Source organism: Hibiscus syriacus, unplaced genomic scaffold, assembly GCF_006381635.1.
Source record: "Hibiscus syriacus cultivar Baekdansim isolate YM2019G1 unplaced genomic scaffold, ASM638163v2 tig00000764_pilon, whole genome shotgun sequence".
Taxonomy (NCBI): domain Eukaryota; kingdom Viridiplantae; phylum Streptophyta; class Magnoliopsida; order Malvales; family Malvaceae; genus Hibiscus; species Hibiscus syriacus.
Genome location: NW_024061820.1, coordinates 1,969,648 through 1,989,852, shown reverse-complemented (window position 1 = coordinate 1,989,852; position 20,205 = coordinate 1,969,648). Strand labels below are relative to the sequence as shown.

General features: G+C 34.1%; 1 protein-coding gene across 3 annotated transcripts in view; it reads right to left on the bottom strand.

Annotated features, from left to right (window-relative positions):
• Nucleotides 1–20,205, bottom strand: part of LOC120216424 (protein ABHD11-like) — a 36,678-nt gene that overhangs the window by 13,634 nt on the left and 2,839 nt on the right. For 2 of the 3 annotated variants that reach the window (XM_039213862.1, XM_039213872.1), the window contains exons 7-13: nucleotides 19,878–19,935; nucleotides 19,714–19,766; nucleotides 19,286–19,387; nucleotides 18,583–18,648; nucleotides 12,663–12,784; nucleotides 12,270–12,441; nucleotides 11,249–11,468 (exon numbers count right to left, since the gene is read on the bottom strand). In XM_039213862.1, the coding sequence (XP_039069793.1) occupies nucleotides 11,400–11,468; nucleotides 12,270–12,441; nucleotides 12,663–12,784; nucleotides 18,583–18,648; nucleotides 19,286–19,387; nucleotides 19,714–19,766; nucleotides 19,878–19,935 (642 nt within the window). In that variant the 3' untranslated portion in view covers nucleotides 11,249–11,399. Of the gene's footprint in view, nucleotides 1–11,248; nucleotides 11,469–12,269; nucleotides 12,442–12,662; nucleotides 12,785–18,582; nucleotides 18,649–19,285; nucleotides 19,388–19,713; nucleotides 19,767–19,877; nucleotides 19,936–20,205 lie in introns of those variants that run through there. The other variant, XR_005525054.1, reaches the window with a different exon arrangement.

The following is a 20,205-nucleotide window of genomic DNA, read 5'->3' as shown; positions in this document are numbered from 1 at the left end:
CCTCTTTCTTAACCCTTGGCTGGGTTATTGTAACACTTTTCGATGAATCCTTGTTGTAAGAATTTGCATTGTTGACTTCATTCTCTTTTTTCCGGTACATAGGTCTTTTGGAACTAGACCCCTCATTTGATTCAATTTTGCCACTTTTCAAGACATTTTCAATGAGTTCTCCAGAAATGACCAAATCTGCAAAATTTCTGGTTGTATTCCCCATTAGATGATTTAAATAAGGAGCCTTCAATGTATGAACAAATATTACTGTGGCCTCTTTTTCTGACAAAGGTGGTTGAACTTGGGCTGCTGTATCACGCCATCTCTGGGCATACTGTCTGAATGTTTCATTATTCATTTTCTCCAAGTTTTGGAGAGTCCATCTATCAGGAACCATGTCTGTTACGTGGCGATACTGCTCTAAAAATGCTTTAGCCAGATCTTTCCAGGATCTAATGTTGGCTTTGGTCAATTGAGTATACCATTTTAAAGCCGGTCATGTCAAACTATCCTGAAAGCAGTGAATTAACAATTTCTCATCCTTCACATATCCTGCCATTCTGCGACAAAACATAGTAATGTGGGATGAAGGGCATGTAGTACCGTCATATTTATCAAATTCAGGAGCTTTGAACTTGATGGGGAGGATTAAGTCTGGAACCAAACTCAACTCACTAGCATCAAACCCATAGAATGATTCAGTTATTTCCACGGATTTCATTCGTTCTTCTAAGCTCTTGATCTGTCTGGTCAATTCTTCATTTACTTTTTGTTTCTCATTCAGCTCATTCAAATCTGGAATTAAATGCTCAGTATTAAGATCCCCTATTTTCACATCTGATATAAGCGGATTTTTGCTTGAAGATGCAGGATCCACTTGTTGATTTTCATGTGGTTTGGCTTCTTGTAATGCAGATGTACGAGCATTGATTTGTATAGGTGTAGTACCAGAATGATAAATTGGTTCTGGTGGAAAACCTGGAGGATACATAGGTTCTTGATCGAAAGATACAGGACTTTCATGCATTTTTCCAATGATTGCCTGCCTTTTAAACATGTCCTCTATTTTCTGCATCATACTGTCTTGTGAATTTGCAATATGGCTTCAATTTTCTCCAGCTTCATTCTCATTTCTGCTTGTTCTTTATTATGCTGTTCCTCAATACGCTGTATTTTATCTTCCATAATTCTCTTAGTAGCTTGTCTAGTACCGTAGTGATGTTGTATTTCTCTTTTGGCCAGAATAACTGCGATTGAAAAATCTTTTAATATTATTTTTTCCAAATTTTAATTAATGAATTTTATCTTAATAAATAAAATAAAAACAATAAAGTTATTCATAAAGAAAATTATGAAATGAATGATGAATGTATGCAAAATGTATGTATACAAAAAGGTATTGATCCCAAAAAGTTAACTGTCATAGAACAACTTTCATCGGCATACAAAAGTTTCTTTATAATAATTCATAACTACAGATAAGGCGTAGCTTTCCTATTAAGCTCTATAATTTCTTTAATTAACCATGACACCTTCTTTCCGCACTTAGAAACTGGATCAACGTGATGCTCAATTATTTTGGCTTCAACAGCTAGTTCCCCAACATATCTAGCAACTTCGCTCATTTGTACCATGGCCTAGAACACCATATTACTTCTTTCTTCACTTCTTTCAACATAGAAATCAGTTGACTTTTGCCATTGTTCATTCGTTCCTTCAAGAGTTTGCTCTAACTCAGTGATCCTGACTTGACAATTGTGCAGAATTTTTTCAAGATCTCTAATGCGTCTTCGCAGTGAAGCTTTTTCCTCATTACTTTCTTTGAGATCATTAGGTCCTAGACGAACCTTTTCTTGAAACAATGATTCTTCAAGTTACAAAATGTAAGCATTAAACTCTGAGTTTTTATTTCTAGACTGATCCAGATCTTCTTCAAGTTTTGTTCGTGCTTCTTGCATTCTTTGATTAAGCTTCTGGATTTGAACATCCTTGTTTCTGCATCTTTGCATCCAATTTCTAGCCACTTCCTGCTCTACCTCAAGTCTGGTGTTGAAATTTTCCTTTCTAATTCCCATTTTCTTTTTCAACATTGGATTCTTCCATCTTTTGGCCTCTGACTTCAAGTTCAGCAATCATCTGGTTCATTTCAGATTCAAATCCCTTGAACATGATATTTTTCTCACCTTCAAATTTATCAAAGATGTCATTCTTCATTTCTTCTAAATCTTTGGCTCGATCCTTTTCTTTTTGCATGATCTCATGGTGTTCAGCTTTGTGTTTTATAATTCGCTCTCTTCTGTCAACCTCAAAATCTTCCATTTTTGCTTTCTTTTCTCAAGGCTTTTGAGTAGACGGCTATTCTTTCCTTTCAGATCTTCAACTCGTCTTTTCTCGATGTTCAATTCTCTGGTCATCTGTATTGTTGTTTGGCTTGATCCTGATGCTTTCCGGGATTTATATAACTCCTGGTAATTTTTCTGTAATGCTCTGAATTCATCATTAACTTTTTCTTTATCTTTTCTCAACATTGCACATTGTGATGAATGAAAATCAATGTCAACTCCCAACATAGCTTTATCTTGTCTCATTTGCTCTAATTCTTTCGACCAGCCTTCTCTTTCTGCTTCAAACTCAGCTCTCAGGATTTCAATCTCTGATGGAACCACCTTAATGCGATCTTACATAAAGATATCCTCTTTTTGATCTGGTAGAGGAATATTTTCATTTTTCCTGGCAGATCTCCATTCTTCATAATCAGGAGTTAGCATTTCTTTTGCTGCTTTAGCTCGGATACAAAAAGTTGTTTTCCAAGCTGTAACAGCTTCCATGATACTTCTTTTATAATTTTTGCTATGGAATGCGAACTCAGATGACTGTAATCCAGCAGTGACAGGTACAAATTGACGACCTTCATACTGTCTTATGACCAGAAGTGGTGCATATCCAATTCCTCCCCATAATCCGAGCAGCATTATCCAGTTGTAATCTCCACATTTGTAAAAGAATTCCCTTTGTATTTGCCACGGGGCTCGCCAAACAATGTCCTTGCTTTGCAGATTTCAAAAGGCATTAATCCACATATCTTTCTTAATTTCTTTCGGCCATTCTTGCTCCAGAAATTCTTTTAATGGTGAGTAATCCGTATTAAAGCGTCGATATGAAACCTTTTCTGTCCTCCAGAAATGACTACGGATCCAAACATATAACAACTGGGTACACCCTGAGAATCGTCCACCTCCTAGCTTTCTACAAGCATTTAACGATCTGAAGGTCTCTGCTAGGATTGCAGAAGCAGGATTAATCTTTTTCGGTAGCTGTTCAAACAAATCTACCACTGCAGCTTCAACATATCCCAATACTTTTGGGAAGATGACCATACCATACATACCCAGAGCAAATAAATCGAATCGTACTTTAACATCTGGATGACTCTGAATAAGTTCTTTAATGTTGGTCCAAACAATGCCTTCGCTTTCGCCTTTTTGTTTTGTACGGGATGTCACCCATTCTTCTCGTACCCCGGCAATCTTTGCTAATTTAACTCGAAAGGGTTGAGTTTTAATTGACTTTGAATAGATTCGATTTTCCAAAGCCCCATCTATATGTAGCAAAGTTGTGTACTCTTCAATAGTAGGGACCAAATCCTCTTTATTGAGAGTGAAGCAATTGTATCCTGGATTCCAGAATTGAACTAGGGCTCTGAGTAATTCATCATCAACTTCGACATAGAGCAAATATGGGATGTATCCGTAAGTCTGATAAAACTGCAATTTTTTGTTTGAATCCCAACTTTCCCAAATACTTCGCAAATCTTGCATATCATTTCTTTTTAGCGAAACTGGAGCATAACTGGCCAAGTCAGATACATAATCATCCTGCAGACTGTCTCCTTCTTGTCTTTGTAAATCCTCAGCCCACTGTCTTACTTCTGAGTTTAGAATTACTTGGTTTGAACACTTTTTATCCATGGATGAAGGCTTTCCAATGAGACAATTAACACAAGGATCAATGCCTTTTATCCTGTATGATGCTATGCAAACAGAAAAATAAAGAACACACAAAAAGAAAATAAATTAGTTTACATAATAAAGAAATTTAATAATAACATTTACATAAATATTTTTATTTAAACATGTTTTTTCTAAATTTAAATAATTTAAATAAACATGTAATTTAATCAGTAAAGAAAATAAATAAATTAACAGGAAAGTCAGAATTCATTTCTCCTGTGTGTACACCTATTTTGGACAAAATTTCGGCATGACTTCAGATCGGAAGAGTTTCTAGGGTTTTTTATATGTAGGGTTTCAGATCTAAGAATAAAGGTACCCGAATTGTCCTTGTTAGTGCCCCCATGGGTTGCTAACCCTCAATCCTAGTCCATCACAGACTAAAATGGATCGAGTTCAATTCGAGGGGATACATTTCTCTATGCCTGACACGGAGAATAAATTCTCACGAAAACATAGAGTATATGAACCCCGAAAGTTACTTGCTAGGTCTGACACGGAGAATAAATTCTCACGAAGACGTCGCTTTCACTCCCACTTAAAAGGGACAACTCAATTATAGAGCTTTATGTTATGCAATGCAAGTGTTGTGTGTGAGGAGAAATGCTCAAACCTTTGACAGAAAAATAAATAATGAAATACTTGCAAATAAAATAAAACATATAAATATTATGAAAATAATAAGTAAATATAAAAATTTTGAAAAGAAAGAATTAAAAATTAAATATATGAACTTTTAATTTTTAATTAATAGAGACAATTTATAATTGATTTTAAAGTTTGACCGTCCCCAGTGGAGTCGCCAAGCTGTCGTAACCGGTTTTCGTCCGGGCACGAAATATTTACTTGACGGGAAAAGTGATGTGAATAAATGGTTTTGAAAATAATTTGGGAGTCGCCATCGGCCTTTTGGGTCAGGTAGGTCGAATACCTAAAAATTATTTTCTTTAAAAGAGTTTTAAGAAAACATCAATTAAAAAAAATGAATTGATCTGCGTTTATAACCAAAAATTCGTTCTTTTTAATAATAAAAAGGGATTCGTGGTCGATTACGTTTAGGGAAGGATTAGCACCCCTACAACGCCCAAAATTGGTACTTTTTAATTATAAATTGTCTCTATTATTATAAATTTAAAAAATTCAAAATATATTTAATTTATAATCCTATTATTTCAAAATTATAAAAAATATTTAAAAATATTGGAAAAGAACTTCTAGGTGCCTTAAGACAGCTCTTTTCTTTGATATTGATAAATATTAATTTAAATTAAATAATATTTTTTATAATTTTTAATTTTAAAATACCAGAATAGGACATCCAGTTGTATTAAGACTGTCCTTTTCTTCGATATTGAAAAATAAATATTAAATAATTTATTTAAAATAAATATTTATTTATTATATCTATTTATGGCTACATAATAAAAATATTTAAATATATAAACAAGTAAAATTAAAAAATATAATTAGAGCTATATATTTAAAAGCAATAAAAAAATATTTAAAATAGGTGACTAAATCATAGTAAAAGTAAAATTAAAAACCTAATTCATAATTAATCAAAATTATAGGGATTAAACATGCTATTTCTTTATTTTATTTATTTAGTGACTAAAATAAAATTATCTAAAATTCAGATTTTAGAATAAAATAAATTAAAAATATAAACTAAGGATTAAAATATTATTTATTAAAATTAAAGGATTAAATCTGTTATTTATCCTAAATATATTATTTTAATATAAAGGACTAAAATAAATAAAATTAAAATTTAAAGATCAAATTAAAAGTATTATAAACTCGATTTAGTGACTAAAATGTAAAGTTTACAAATTCTGAGGACTGCGGAAAGGATTTAAATATTATTAATTACACGAATAGCCCTTCCCAAAACGGCGTCGTTCGGGAAGGGCTATTTAAGCCCAAAATCAGCTGGCCCGAAGGGCCAGCTTCATTTCTCCTCTCTTCCCTCTCTCTCTCTTTTCTGAGAGAAAGAAATTCTCTCGCTTCTCTCTAGAAAAGAGAGAAGCTCTCCGGCCGGCAGCCGCTTGCCGGCGTGAATCCCGCCGCCGGCCACCGTCTTCGGTGGCCGAATTTTTTTTTTTTACATTGAAACGTAAATCGGACCGTCCTAATGACGGTTCCGATGATCTTTTCTTTTAAACAGCTCCCGATCGGAGCAAATCTAAGAAATATACCTTCGGCTTTTCGAAGGTTTTGGTGAGATCCGATGGTCGGGGCTTCCTCGGTAAGTTTCTCTTCTTCCTTTTTCTTTCTTTTCTGTTTCTTTGCTGCGTTGTTGTTGAGATCGTTGGTAGCTTTTTTTAGTATTTTGTTTCTCTGTATTTCTCTTCTCTCTGTGTATTTTCTGTCCCTCTTCGTGTTTTTTTTTCTTTTTCTTTGCAGATTGGGTGATGGCTTTATAGCCATCACCGGTGCTCATCTCGGACCGGTCCGAAGAATAGAGTTCGGTGAGTCACCGGACTCCCAGTGGTGACTCACTGCTAGAGTAGCTACGTGGGTGGCCATCTGGGTCTTCTGGAGGCTTCGATGGAGGCGTGGCACTGGCAGCAGAGGCGGCTGGAAGCTGGACCATTGGCTGAGGCGGTTGGGGGCAGAGGTGGCTGGAGGCAGAGGCGGCTAGGGTTAGAGAAACTTAACTGAAACCCTAAATGTTTAGGGTTTCGGTTTGGTTTGGGCCGGTTAACTGGGCTTGTAATTTTTTAATATTATTTATGTATATATATATATATATTTAATAATAATAATAATAATATTTATAATAGTAATAATAATAATAATATTTATAGTAATAATAATAATAATAATAATATTTATAGTAATTATAATAATAATAATTATAATTATAATAATAAATCAATATCACTTCCTCCAGGGACCCATATGGAGTTTCTGCTCATCCATCGACCTCTTGGCGGCATCACATCACTCTCACGATGGGATTGAGGTAATCAGATTTCCCCACGAAACATTCCGTTAATTTGTCCACCAGTTTCGTGTACTCGTCGCATGCTTTCGCGATCTCGAATTGGTCTCTGAACTCCAATTCGATCACGAATGGGATTTGCTTCTTCCGCCCTTGCGTGCTCACGATCACTTCGATGTATTCATGTGTCCCTGCAGGTAAATACATCGAACCGAACGATTATTTCGGTTTTTTCGTTATCGATTACACGTTAACACGGAAAAAACATGAACACAAATCGAAATTAAGAACCTGCAGGATGGTTCTTGGTGTGTTTCCACTTAGAAACACAGAGAGCGGCATTAAGTCCTCTGCGACAAAGCTGGTGTACAACAGTCTTGCGCAAACAGTTGATGCAACCAACATCGGGCCTTAGGCTTTGCTTTTGGTTTTTGCAGCTGCAAAACAGTCTCTGTCGCTTCCTTTATAATTACATTTACTTCTTGTCGTAAATTGGAACCTACCAATGCATATTTCCTGCACCATTTACCAGCAACCTCAATCCATATTACAAAATAAACCTGAGATTTCCTTTCCAACATCTGTTCTATTTAAAAGGGCCGTTTGAGAATACTTTTGAAGTGCTTTTGACCCAAAATTCTGTTTGAAATGTAAAAGTATTTTCAAACGATTTATTTTCAGTCAAAAATTCACGATTAAAATATAATTATCGACTTAAATCAAGAAACTTAAAATAATTCTTTTGCATTAAAATTTTCGTTGGAAAAGCTCGCCTAGAAACATTTCCCAACGAAGCCTTAGTTTAATTTGTGCGTGTAATTAGTTTTAAATTCTGAAATCTAATAATTTTATTATTTAAATTTTAATATTTAAAAGTTAATCTAGTTTTTTTATAAGAGATCTGTTAACTTTCTCGAGAGAAATTCGAGAAATATTATATATTAAATAGTTGGTTAAAATATAATATTAATTATGAAAGATTCTAAATAATTACTTAATTGATGATACTTTGTAATTTTTGTTTAAAAAATAAAAAGATTTCTCAATAGTATGTACTCCTATGTCTCAACTTTTTAACAAGCATTCATTTGAAAGACATGCACAATAAAATCCACCACGAATAAGATAATTATATTCTCCCTCTATTATTATTATTATCTCAATATTTAAAAAAAAAGTTGGACTGAAAAAGTCAAGCTTTTCCAATGGAGGTAAATTAAGCCGTACAGATATTGTGTTGTTCGTAGATAGACCTATTAATTACTTTGATGAGAACATTTGGGTATACTATTTAAATGGTCACTCTTATTTCATACTTATTCACTTTTTCCAATCAAATTTAAAAAAGAACATTTAGCTCACTTACATTATTAATTTATGATGTATTAGTTAATGTTTTGCCGATCGCCATTGCTGACAACAATTGGATCCTAAAATTTCTAATTTACTTCTTTTTATTTCATGAGTGCGAATCTACTTTTCGTCTCATCTAAAAATGTTTCGAGTTTCATAAATCTAGTCTAAAATACTAAAATTATTGATTTCTTTTAAAATTAAACAATAATAATAAATTTATCATTAATATTTTTTTTAAAACATTTTGGATCTTACATTATGCATAAACTTTGGTAAAAATTCATATCATCAAGCTAATTGATTATATATATATAAATATATATATATATATATATATATATATATATTTCGTGAGATTTTTCGATTAAACGGACATCAAATTTTTGTTTAAGAGGCTGAAAACAAGTATATTGAAAATTTTAAGATTTGATGGCCGACAAGGTGGTGAGTTATGGTATGTGATGAGAGACTTAAATCAAATTCAAAAATTAAATTAATATTTTATCTAAAATTAAATACTTAAATTGATATTTTATCTAAAATTTAAATATCAAAACAATATTTTATTAAAAATTTAGTCATCAAACTAAAAATTAGCCATACCCCATCTTGACACTGAAGATATTTAATATCACTTAAGATATTGAACATCTCAATGATTAAAATGTTACAAATCAATAGCGTGTGATCGAAATATTAAATTTAGTGACCAAAAATGAATAATTATAAAACTAAAGTGACTATTTCAATACCTTATCCAAACTCTTTTATAAAACCATGCATTGAATGATATCTTCATGTACACAAAGAAACGAATAATGTTTATTTAAAAAAAGTCAATAATTATGAAATTCCAATATAATTATTTTGATTTGTAATCCGATTATTATTTTATTCAAATAAATAAATAATATCTAATAATAATGATTAATTTCAACATAATTCCAAAGAAGTGAATAGAAAATTCTCATCTAAATCATCAGTTTCACGATTAATTTTTGTTGAAATTGAAAATAAAGGTATAATTTTAAAAGAAATGATAAAAGAGAAGTAATATATAAATACCTGAAGCAAAGCTTCCTGGGATTCCCAGTAAAGGTCGTGTTGGAGAGAACCATTGGATTCATTGCCGTCCGATCCATAGACATCGGCTGCATCAGATTCTGCGTAATCGTTACTCAAAAACTCCGATACTTTCTCTTAAAGGCTGTTATAACGATTGAGCCCGGCGGTTGATGATCATCATTATTATGATGGCCGTAAAAAGTTTGATCAAGAGCCTTCTCTTCTATAAACTTACCAATTTTTCCTTTTCTTAGCAACACATTCGAGAAAATGGAGAAGAAAGAAAAGGAAAGAGAGAGGAGAAAGAAAAGGCTCTTGCACAACAAAAATATCCTACACGAGGAATGTATGATATATATATATATATAGACCTATCATTTATGCTGCATTTTTATCAAAGGTTATTTTTTAATATTGGCTTATATTGAATTTATAAAATATAATTATGATTAGAAATTATTTTTAAATTAAGCCAAAATAATGGATTAACTGATTTTTTTCTAGAAATATGATTAAATAATTATTAACTAATATTACCTTTGAATACCGTCTTTTATTTTTTAGGGTGAATTATGTCGGAAGTCACTCAATTTTGATTTAGTTTCGATATAAGCATCGAACGGATAATTTATTTATAATAAGTTGATGCGAATGTAAAAAGTATGTTTTTATTTGATCTCATCATCGGCGTTTTTACTAAAGTTAGGATTTTCATTAATTTTTATATGTAGTCCAAAATGGTATTATATGACGTCTTATGTGATCATCTTAGATACTGATGAATTCAACCCACCATCTTCTACAATTTCGTTTCCCTGCATCCCTTTAAAATTTATAGAATTAAATAAAAAATCACTGGATTAAGGAATTTATGGTGTTTGTTCAAAAATTCATATAATAAGAATCGAGAAGACAAATAACATACCTCGAAACTATCCTCACTGGATGGACTGCAAAGAAAATCATCTTATTAAAACTTAAGACTTTTATAAAATATTTTTATTGATTTTGAGTGAGTTACTCGAAAAATCAATTCAATGAGAAGAATGAAAAATAAAATACAAACATTTTGATACTTATTTTTTTATGAATGACTCCCGATAATAAGTGACGGTTGTAAAGAACGGTGACCGAAGGAGTTGACGTAAACTCAAATTCAATGCCTAAAAACGTAGCATTTTAAAATGTAGTGACAAAATCATTTCAGAAACTAAAATTTACGAGAAAGAAAATGGCTATGTTGTCACATCACTAGCGTTGTAATAGTTCAATGCTTTTTTTATATCCAATTTTCTTAAAATATCCAAGATCACTTCTTATAAGTTCTACATTCTAATCTTATGCTTAATTATATTTTTTAAAATGTATTCAAGCTTTTTTGCCCATAAACAAATACGTATTTTTCATATATTATAAACTTTTTATTTTATAAATTATAATTACAATTAATATATACGTTATAACTTCAATCAATTAGTAAAAAAATAAAAAATAAATTGATAATCAGAATATGTTTAGATGTAAACCATAATAATTTTAGATATAGTTTGCATATAATAAAAGTTAAACCAAAACAAATTTAAATTTAAAAATTACATAAAATATTCACCTAATCTCAATTTTACCAAATCAATGCCTACTTGAATGTAATCTCAATTTTATCCTTCAACGGATATTCCTTGGTACATACAAAACCTAAAATGTAATTTCTCAATTACTATGGTATGTTAACGACAAAAAAATCTTGAAATATGTTAATTGTTCGAATCAAAATACAATACTGAGCTAAGCTAAATGAAAAACGTTAATGTTACTAACTCAAAGCTCAAATTACCTATCATCCAGAATGATTGTAGGATACAAGTATGTATCTAGCTCACTTTATTTTTTTTTCATATATTAAAAGAATCATACCCTCGTACTCGTGTTAAAATATGTGTCAAACATAGGTGCCAAACACGTCGAGGGTAACAAAAAAATGAAAAGTCCGGGTAACACTGATATCGAATTTTGACTAGCATACAACACCTTTAGGCTTTAACTCCCTTGAAAGAAAATGAAAGAATCCTGAAGAGTCCATCTGGGTTATCTGCATGTACCTGATAAGAAATTAAACTGAAAATGAGCACCACTTTGACATACAGAAAGATAAATAAACAATATTAAAAACCCTCTCACACTCCGGAAAATAGCTCTGCATCAACCGAAATTACGAATGACACGGCTACAAAGAATAACTATTCAGCAAATACACAAGTAAATCAGCCCACGGTCACATTTTAAGTTAAGCCTATGTTCCTCCAATTCCTCATTTTACTTAACCTATCTTTGTCCACCATATCTGATTAGAAGTGTAGGGATTTGACCCTTCAAAAATCCACCAAACCCATGAGAAATGATAAACCCACATTCGATATCTACCCATGTCCAACACTTGTACTGCATATGTTCTTGCTATGTGAAAATGCAGTTGATCAGACTTCCAAATGTTCAAAGTTGTAACAGAAAAATTGGAGGTAGAGCAGGAAGGTTGCACATTTTCCCCTTTCATTTTCACAAGTTAGACAAGCTTTTTCTATGTAGGTTGCTTCACTTGCAGAAGCCTATAAGTCAGCTTTTATCTCTGGCAGAGAGTAATTTTAGAACCATGTCAATCTCAGTCTCAGACGTCATAGTTGGATTGGATAACCAATTTCTTGACATGCTGTGGCATTTATTGGGTTATACACACTTTATCGAGTATGAAACTCAGTAGTACTTCTTACATCTTAGGTTCTACATCAATGTCCTTCAAACAATAAAATGCGACGCAATAAGTAGCAGGAGTAGATGCAGGGAAATGCTATGAGCAGAGGAGAAAACACAAGTAAATTAAAGCATGAGCAAAGCAATAGGAGTACCCAATGCCCAGCATCTTCAAGGACATGCATCTCAACCCCTCCACCTTCATCAGCAGCAGTCTCTTCAGCAGCATGAATTCGTTGAAGATCTTCAAGGGCCCATCGATGCAAACTCCTTTCTGCTTTCAAAAAATTAACATGGACGCCACGAGGTAGAGCTTCCACCACTTTCCTGCAATTATGCAGCCAAAAGAAAACATACAAGTTTTAAGCTTGATAGGTTGCGAATAATAAAATAAAAGCTCTATTCAAAATGGGAACAAATTTCACTAATTATTTTTATGTTCGTCATTCAAAATATATAACATATAGAAGTCGCAGCGTTCAGGCTGATTATGGACAAGTAAAATAAAGTACAAATCACGCCCTATAGCTTAATCCAGGTAAGATTACCATAAATTTGTTTCTTCATAGGACTGGTACATTTCGGAAATCCCTTCGAGGTCAAACACCCACGAGAAACTTGATGATGATGAACCAGCAGTAGCAGTTGGTCGAAGATTCATGACAACCCACTGAAAGAATAAAAACCAGGAAAATTCAACAAATATGATTTAATCCAAGAAACATGACAAATAAAGGCAAAATCTGCTGGAAGTCAAACTCTTGAACAATCACATGTGCATCCAAACTTAACAATAAAAAAATATGTCGGCAAGATTTAAGGTGGTCCCATAAATCACAAGTGTGGCAGCAATAAAACAAATGGCAGCAGCTACAAAAAACAAATTGAAGATAAGCACAAGCAAATTCAATCACGCGGCTAGAATATTTTAGAAACAAACATGAGGCGGCAACGAGAAATTGAGAAGCATCCAGAGTAAGTTAAGTCGCTTTAGTTTTCCTATATATACGTGTAATTTGTAGCAAAGGGTGTGTGTGTGAGTGACAAAAGCAAAGTACGAGTGGGAGAAAAAATTAGAGAAAATTGAGAGAGCTTAGCAAAGCATAAAATAGTGAGGTTGTGTTTGTAAACTAGCCGCAGCTAGTATTGCAGTATTGTAATATTGAGAGTGTCGTTGTAAAATATTTTGTTTCGTATCAATAAAAATTTCTGATAGTTATAAATTATTGTGAGCCCATCTACGCTTCCAGCAAGTGGTATCAGAGCTTGGTTCGAGTTCAACGTGGTGGAGAAGATGACCAACATAATTCAATCACAAATCCCGAGATTGACAAAGACAAATTATGGCAATTGGAGCATTCAAATGAAGGCGTTACTAGGCTCCCAAGATTGTTGGGATATCATCGAGGATGGTTACACCGAGCTTGAAAATGCAGCAGCAGAAGCAGTCCTGGCCAATGAAGAAAAGAAGGTATTGAAGGAATCCCGGAGAAAAGATAAAAGAGCGTTGTTCTTTATTTTTCAAGGAGTAGACGAATCTACCTTTGAAAAAATTTCTGATGCAAAGACCGCAAAACAAGCATGGGAGATTTTGCAAAAAATCTCTACAAGGTGCCGAAAAAGCAAAGAAGATATCGATCGATGAGCTTGTGGGTTCACTTCAAGCCCATGAGCAGAAAATAAAACAAAATGAAGATTCTGAAAATTTGGAGCAAGCTCTACAAAGCAAGATGAATGTCAACGAAGGAGAAGCTAGCAGCAGCTACACACAAGGACGAGGAAATCGTGGTGGTTATCGTGGAAGATATAGAGGAGGACGAGGAACTCGTGGACGTGGTGGTCGATCATATAGCACCAATCAAATGAGTGAAAGCAATCCAACATCAGGTCGTGGACGAGGATTCAGAGGCCGAGGTAGGGGCAGATATCAACAAGGAAGTAAATTCCAGGTACAATGTTATAATTGCAATAAGTATGGTCATTATAGTTATGAGTGTAGATCTGCTCCTAAACAAGAAGAAAGAAATAACGTAGCAGCAGCTGAAGAAGAAAAAATTGAAAAATCTCACGTATTCCTCACTTATAAAGGAAATGAAGAATTCAAGAAAAATATCTGGTATCTTGATAATTGTGCCAGTAACCATATGTGTGGTCAAAGGGAATTGTTTGTGAAATTAGATGAAACAGTCCATGGACGAGTAACGTTCGGAGATGACTCGCACGCAGAAATAAAAGGAAAAGGCAAAGTCATGATTACTCAGAAAAATGGAGAAAAGAAATATATTTCAGATGTTTATTATGTATCTGCTTTGAAAAGCAATATCATCAGTCTTGGTCAACTCCTAGAAAAAGGATATGAAGTGCAGATGAAGAATCGCTCGCTCGCCATCAAAAATAAAGAAGGAGAATTGATAGCCCAAGCTGATATGACTCGAAATCGTCTCTTTACAATTGATATCGAGTCAGGAGAAGTCAAGTGCATGAAGACCGCGATCAAAGATGATTCATGGCTATGGCATCTAAGATATGGACATCTTGGATTTTCTGGATTGAAGCTGTTGTCAAAAACAAGCATGGTGAAAGGACTACCAGAGATCAACCCTCCAAATCAATTATGTGAGGCTTGCATCAAAGGGAAGCAACATAGACAAAGCTTTGAAGTTGGTAGATCCTGGCGTGCCCAAAGACTGCTGGAGATAGTACACACAGATATAGCCGGTCCTTTTGACATACCATCGCTTGGCGGTAACAGGTACTACCTAACTTTCATTGATGATTTTAGTAGAAAATGTTGGATTTATATCTTGAAAGAAAAGTCAGAAGCGCTGGAAAAATTGAAAGAATTTAAAGCAATGGCGGAAAAACAAAGCGGTCAATATTTGAAGATACTCAGATCAGATAGAGGAGGCGAATATACATCAAAGTTATTTGAAGAATTCTGCAAAGAGCATGGTATCATCCATCAGCTGACAGCCAGATACACGCCACAACAAAATGGAGTTGCAGAAAAGAAGAACCGCACAATCCTGGATATGGCGAGAAGCATGATAAAAGGCAAGCAACTACCGAGAAATTTCTGGGCTGAAGCAGTTCGATGTGCAGTTTACTTATTGAACCGATGTCCAACAAAAAGCGTGAAGTATATGACGCCAAACGAAGCATGGAGTGAACAGAAACCAGGAGTTGGACACTTCAAGATTTTTGGATGCATCGCATATGCCCATGTTCCCGAACATACCAGAAAGAAGCTTGATGACAGAGGAGAAAAATGTATTTTCATTGGCTATGATGAAAGAAGCAAAGCTTACATATTATATAATCCTCTTACAAAAAAGATAATAATTTCAAGAGATGTCGAGTTCGATGAAGCAGACTATTGGAGATGGAGCGAAGAGGAAAAGAAAGTTGAAGGACTATTTTTTGAAGATAAAGATGGTGATCTTATCAATCAAGATGAACAAGCTGATGATCAAGATCCTCGACAAAATCTACCATCGTCGTCAAGCAGCAGCAGCGATGCCAGCAACATAATAGAAGATCCTGAAGCACCTCCCACAGAACTTCGAAGATCCACAAGAGAGAGAAGAATGCCAGAAAGGTACAACGATTATGAACTAAATAATGTTTCACTTTTCTGCTTGCTTGTGAACAGTGATCCAATAACATACGAAGAAGCGGTTGAAGATGACAAATGGAGGAATGCAATGGATGAAGAAATTGCATCAATAGAAAGAAATGATACATGGGAGCTAACAAGACAACCAGAAGGCCATAACCCAATTGGAGTAAAATGGGTTTACAAGACAAAGATCAATAAAGAAGGAAATGTTGAGAAGTACAAAGCGAGGCTAGTTGTCAAAGGCTATAAACAAAGACAAGGAATAGACTATGATGAAGTATTTGCTCCAGTAACAAGGATCGAGACCATCAGACTTCTCACAGCAGTCGCAGCACAAAAAGGATGGAAAATTTATCAAATGGATGTGAAGTCAGCATTTCTAAATGGCTACCTAGAAGAAGAAGTTTATATTGAGCAACCACCTGGATACATTAGAAAGGGACATGAAGACAAAGTTTACCGATTGAAGAAAGCTCTATATGGTTTGAAGCAAGCCCCGAGAGCATGGAACACGAGGATTGATGAATATTTCCAGAGAAATGGGTTCATGAAGAGTCCATACGAGCATGCCTTATACACAAAGAAAAATGAAGACGGTGATATCATGATCGTGTGCTTATATGTGGACGACATGATTTTCACAGGAAATAATCCAGGTATGTTCAATGATTTTAAGAAAGCTATGACTAAAGAATTTGAAATGACAGATATTGGAGAAATGTCATACTTCCTTGGAGTTGAAGTGAAGCAAATGCAAGAAGGAATATTTATATCACAAAAGAAGTATGCAGAAGAAATTTTAAGAAAATTCAGAATGGAAGATTGCAAGCCGGTAGCCACTCCAGCAGAACCAGGAGTCAAATTAAGTGTGAATTCAACAAGAGAGCAAGTGAATCCGACGTTGTTCAAAAGCATAGTTGGAAGTCTAAGGTATCTGACTATCACACGACCAGACATAACATACGCTGTGGGATTGGTAAGCAGATTCATGGAGCATCCGAAACAAGATCATTGGAGTGCAGCAAAAAGAATCCTCAGATATGTCAAAGGTACAACAGGTCATGGTTTATTCTACACGCATTCAGAAAATTCGAAGCTGGTTGGTTATTCTGATAGTGATTATGGGGGAGACTTAGACGATCGGAAAAGCACAACTGGATATCTCTTTCATATCGGCTCTGCAGTATTTTCATGGTCATCAAATAAGCAACAAACGGTAGCTCTTTCAACATGTGAAGCAGAATACATAGCCGCAGCAGCGTGCACTTGTCAAGCAATGTGGTTAAGGAATATTTTGAACGAGCTAAATTTGGCGCAAGAAGAACCAACTACAATCTATGTCGACAACAAGTCTTCAATTTCCCTTGCCAAGAATCCAGTCTCTCATAGCCGAAGCAAGCATATTGATACAAAGTATCACTTTATACGAGAGCAGGTGAAGAACAAAAATGTGGAGCTAATTTACTGCAGAACTGAAGATCAACTAGCAGATATTTTCACAAAGCCATTGAGAGCAGATATATTCAACCGACTCAAAGAGAAGCTCGGAATGGAAAGTCGAGTTTGAGGGGGAGTGCTGGAAGTCAAACTCTTGAACAATCACATGTGCATCCAAACTTAACAATAAAAAAATATGTCGGCAAGATTTAAGGTGGTCCCATAAATCACAAGTGTGGCAGCAATAAAACAAATGGCAGCAGCTACAAAAAACAAATTGAAGATAAGCACAAGCAAATTCAATCACGCGGCTAGAATATTTTAGAAACAAACATGAGGCGGCAACGAGAAATTGAGAAGCATCCAGAGTAAGTTAAGTCGGTTTAGTTTTCCTATATATACGTGTAATTTGTAGCAAAGGGTGTGTGTGTGAGTGACAAAAGCAAAGTACGAGTGGGAGAAAAAATTAGAGAAAATTGAGAGAGCTTAGCAAAGCATAAAATAGTGAGGTTGTGTTTGTAAACTAGCCGCAGCTAGTATTGCAGTATTGTAATATTGAGAGTGTCGTTGTAAAATATTTTGTTTCGTATCAATAAAAATTTCTGAGAGTTATAAATTATTGTGAGCCCATCTACGCTTCCAGCAAAATCAAAGATGAAGATGGCATTCCTTTACTCTGTTATTTTCTTTTATAGTCATCACAAAAGTAGATACGACAGTATCTAAAAGAATTGAGAATCAAAGACTTTACAGATAGCCAATTGAAAGTGACAGCTCAAAGGCTTCATTACCAGATCATATGCTAGCTATACAATGACAAAAGTAAAATACTGAAAAATTAATCGTGCACTGAAAAAAAATAGTGAAAAATAAAAGAAACACAGATACAATATGAATACATCAATACACAAATGTGTAAAAATACATACGACACAAATATTGAGTAGTAGAAAGTTTGAGGTTAACCTCTTTCTTACTAATAAAGGTGCAATTAATGAAAATATATATAATTAAAAATTAAAGAGAACTACAATTACACGGGTATTTTTGCACATTATCACCTTATAAAAATGCACACCTAGATGCACATGCAGTAAGTGTATACCAGATCAAACGTGCCTTGACTGAGGCACTTAAGTTGTCCAACACTAAGGCGCAACACATTAACAACACTGGCTGAGACAATATATTACATTGAAGACATGTTTATTAAACAACTGATCAAGCAAATAAAATTATTTTGCCAATAAATAATAGATATCACTGGTGACAAGACATCAAACATAAATCATAGGCACACAACATATAAAATTTAAACAGGGTTAAGAGTATGAAATTAACATACAAAAGGAGCACATCCTTTTTTTTTTTATAGAAAAAGGAGCACATCCTTGGAGGTCGAGGAAAAATACCTGTGCAACATCCTTTGAAAATCCTTCTTGAATGAGAGCATTCACAATATCCCGCTTTGAGGAGACCTGCTTTAAATAAAATTCTAGTAAGTTTAGAGCAACATACAAAAGAATATTTATCCTTTTCTGAAGATGGAATGCAGGAAATGCAAAACCAAAAAATTGATAATACAACAAGAAAATGATACATGGATAGTTTTACTTGAGGTACTCTTTTGCCTTTGTATTGGGTTTACTGCTATATACTGGTTGTAATGTTTTCAGTGTTAGCGTGGTTCTGTTCTGTTTTTTATTTCGGGTGGTTATTATGTAATTAAGGTTTATTAATATATTGAGGTACTCTTTTCCTCCTTCCGCTAGTTGCCTCTTCACAAGAGCCAACTATGAGGGAGGTTTTTAATGAGGCCTCCTATTCCTATAAAAAAAAAGGAAAGAAAACCCGTATATTAATAAAACTTGAGGTACTCTTTTCGGCCTTCCGCTGATTGTTTGTTTCCCCTTTTGGGGAGGACGGACAATTATGAAGGGGTTTTTTAATGAGACCTCCTATTCTTATCAAAAAAAAAAGTTTAACTATGGCAGAAAAAGATGATAACTAGAGGAAAAGGATGTTAACTAACTCCAGGTATGACTGAACTGGAAAAGAGTACTTAAAAGGAAACATCTTCTCCATCATAATTGACAAAGTGACACAATAACTCACCTCTTTAGGCAATTTCTTTAAGAAAGATATTAGCTTCCCTGGATGGTCCTCACCATCTCCACCAGCTCGAACTTTTCCAGGTGTGGCATCCAGAACCCAAACCTATAGAGATTTATGAAGCAAACCATAATTGTTTTTAAGGAATTAGAGATGAGGAAAAGAAAATGAAGCAGCAATCATTATTATATATATATATATATATATATATTAAGCGTACTGGTCGGTGTGCAAAATTGATTATATAAACACAATCTTTTTCCCATATTTGTATGGAACAAGTTGCAAATACCAGGCTTTTATATAAATTTGGGTTCCTTAATCCACTCTAAAATAAATATACCCACCTTAAGATGTGATTAACACTCAACTAGTGTGTCTAAAGACTAAAAACCTACTTGAAAATATCTAAGGGAAAGAAAAGAACTTACTCTAACTGGCCGTGGAAGTGGCTTCGCAGCTTGCTCCACCATGCTCAAGACAACTGAAAAACAAATTGAAAGCACACTAGAACTATTATCCTTTCAAATAATTATCTTTATATCATATATCACCAGAATTAAGCTTATTAACCAGCCTAAAGACTAAAAATTACCTTTTCCTCCAAAGCTATGGCCAATTAGGACACGGGGTGTTATTCTAAGTTGTGCAATCTATTCCAGCAAAAACAAAGAAAAATATTACTGAGAAGAAGAATACGAAGCCTTAATGTATATTCTTTCCTTAAATTTTCGGTTCTTTTCAGATACAAAGAAGTGGAAAATCAGTTTTAAACGATTACCATAAAATATCACTTAAATTACTGAGAAGAAGAATAAGAAGCATTATCATCAATATCTCTTGGCTAAATTAATCAGAATTAACATTAATTGTGCCTCATTATGTCCTCTCATCAGAACACCGTCAACAAAACCACAATTCTA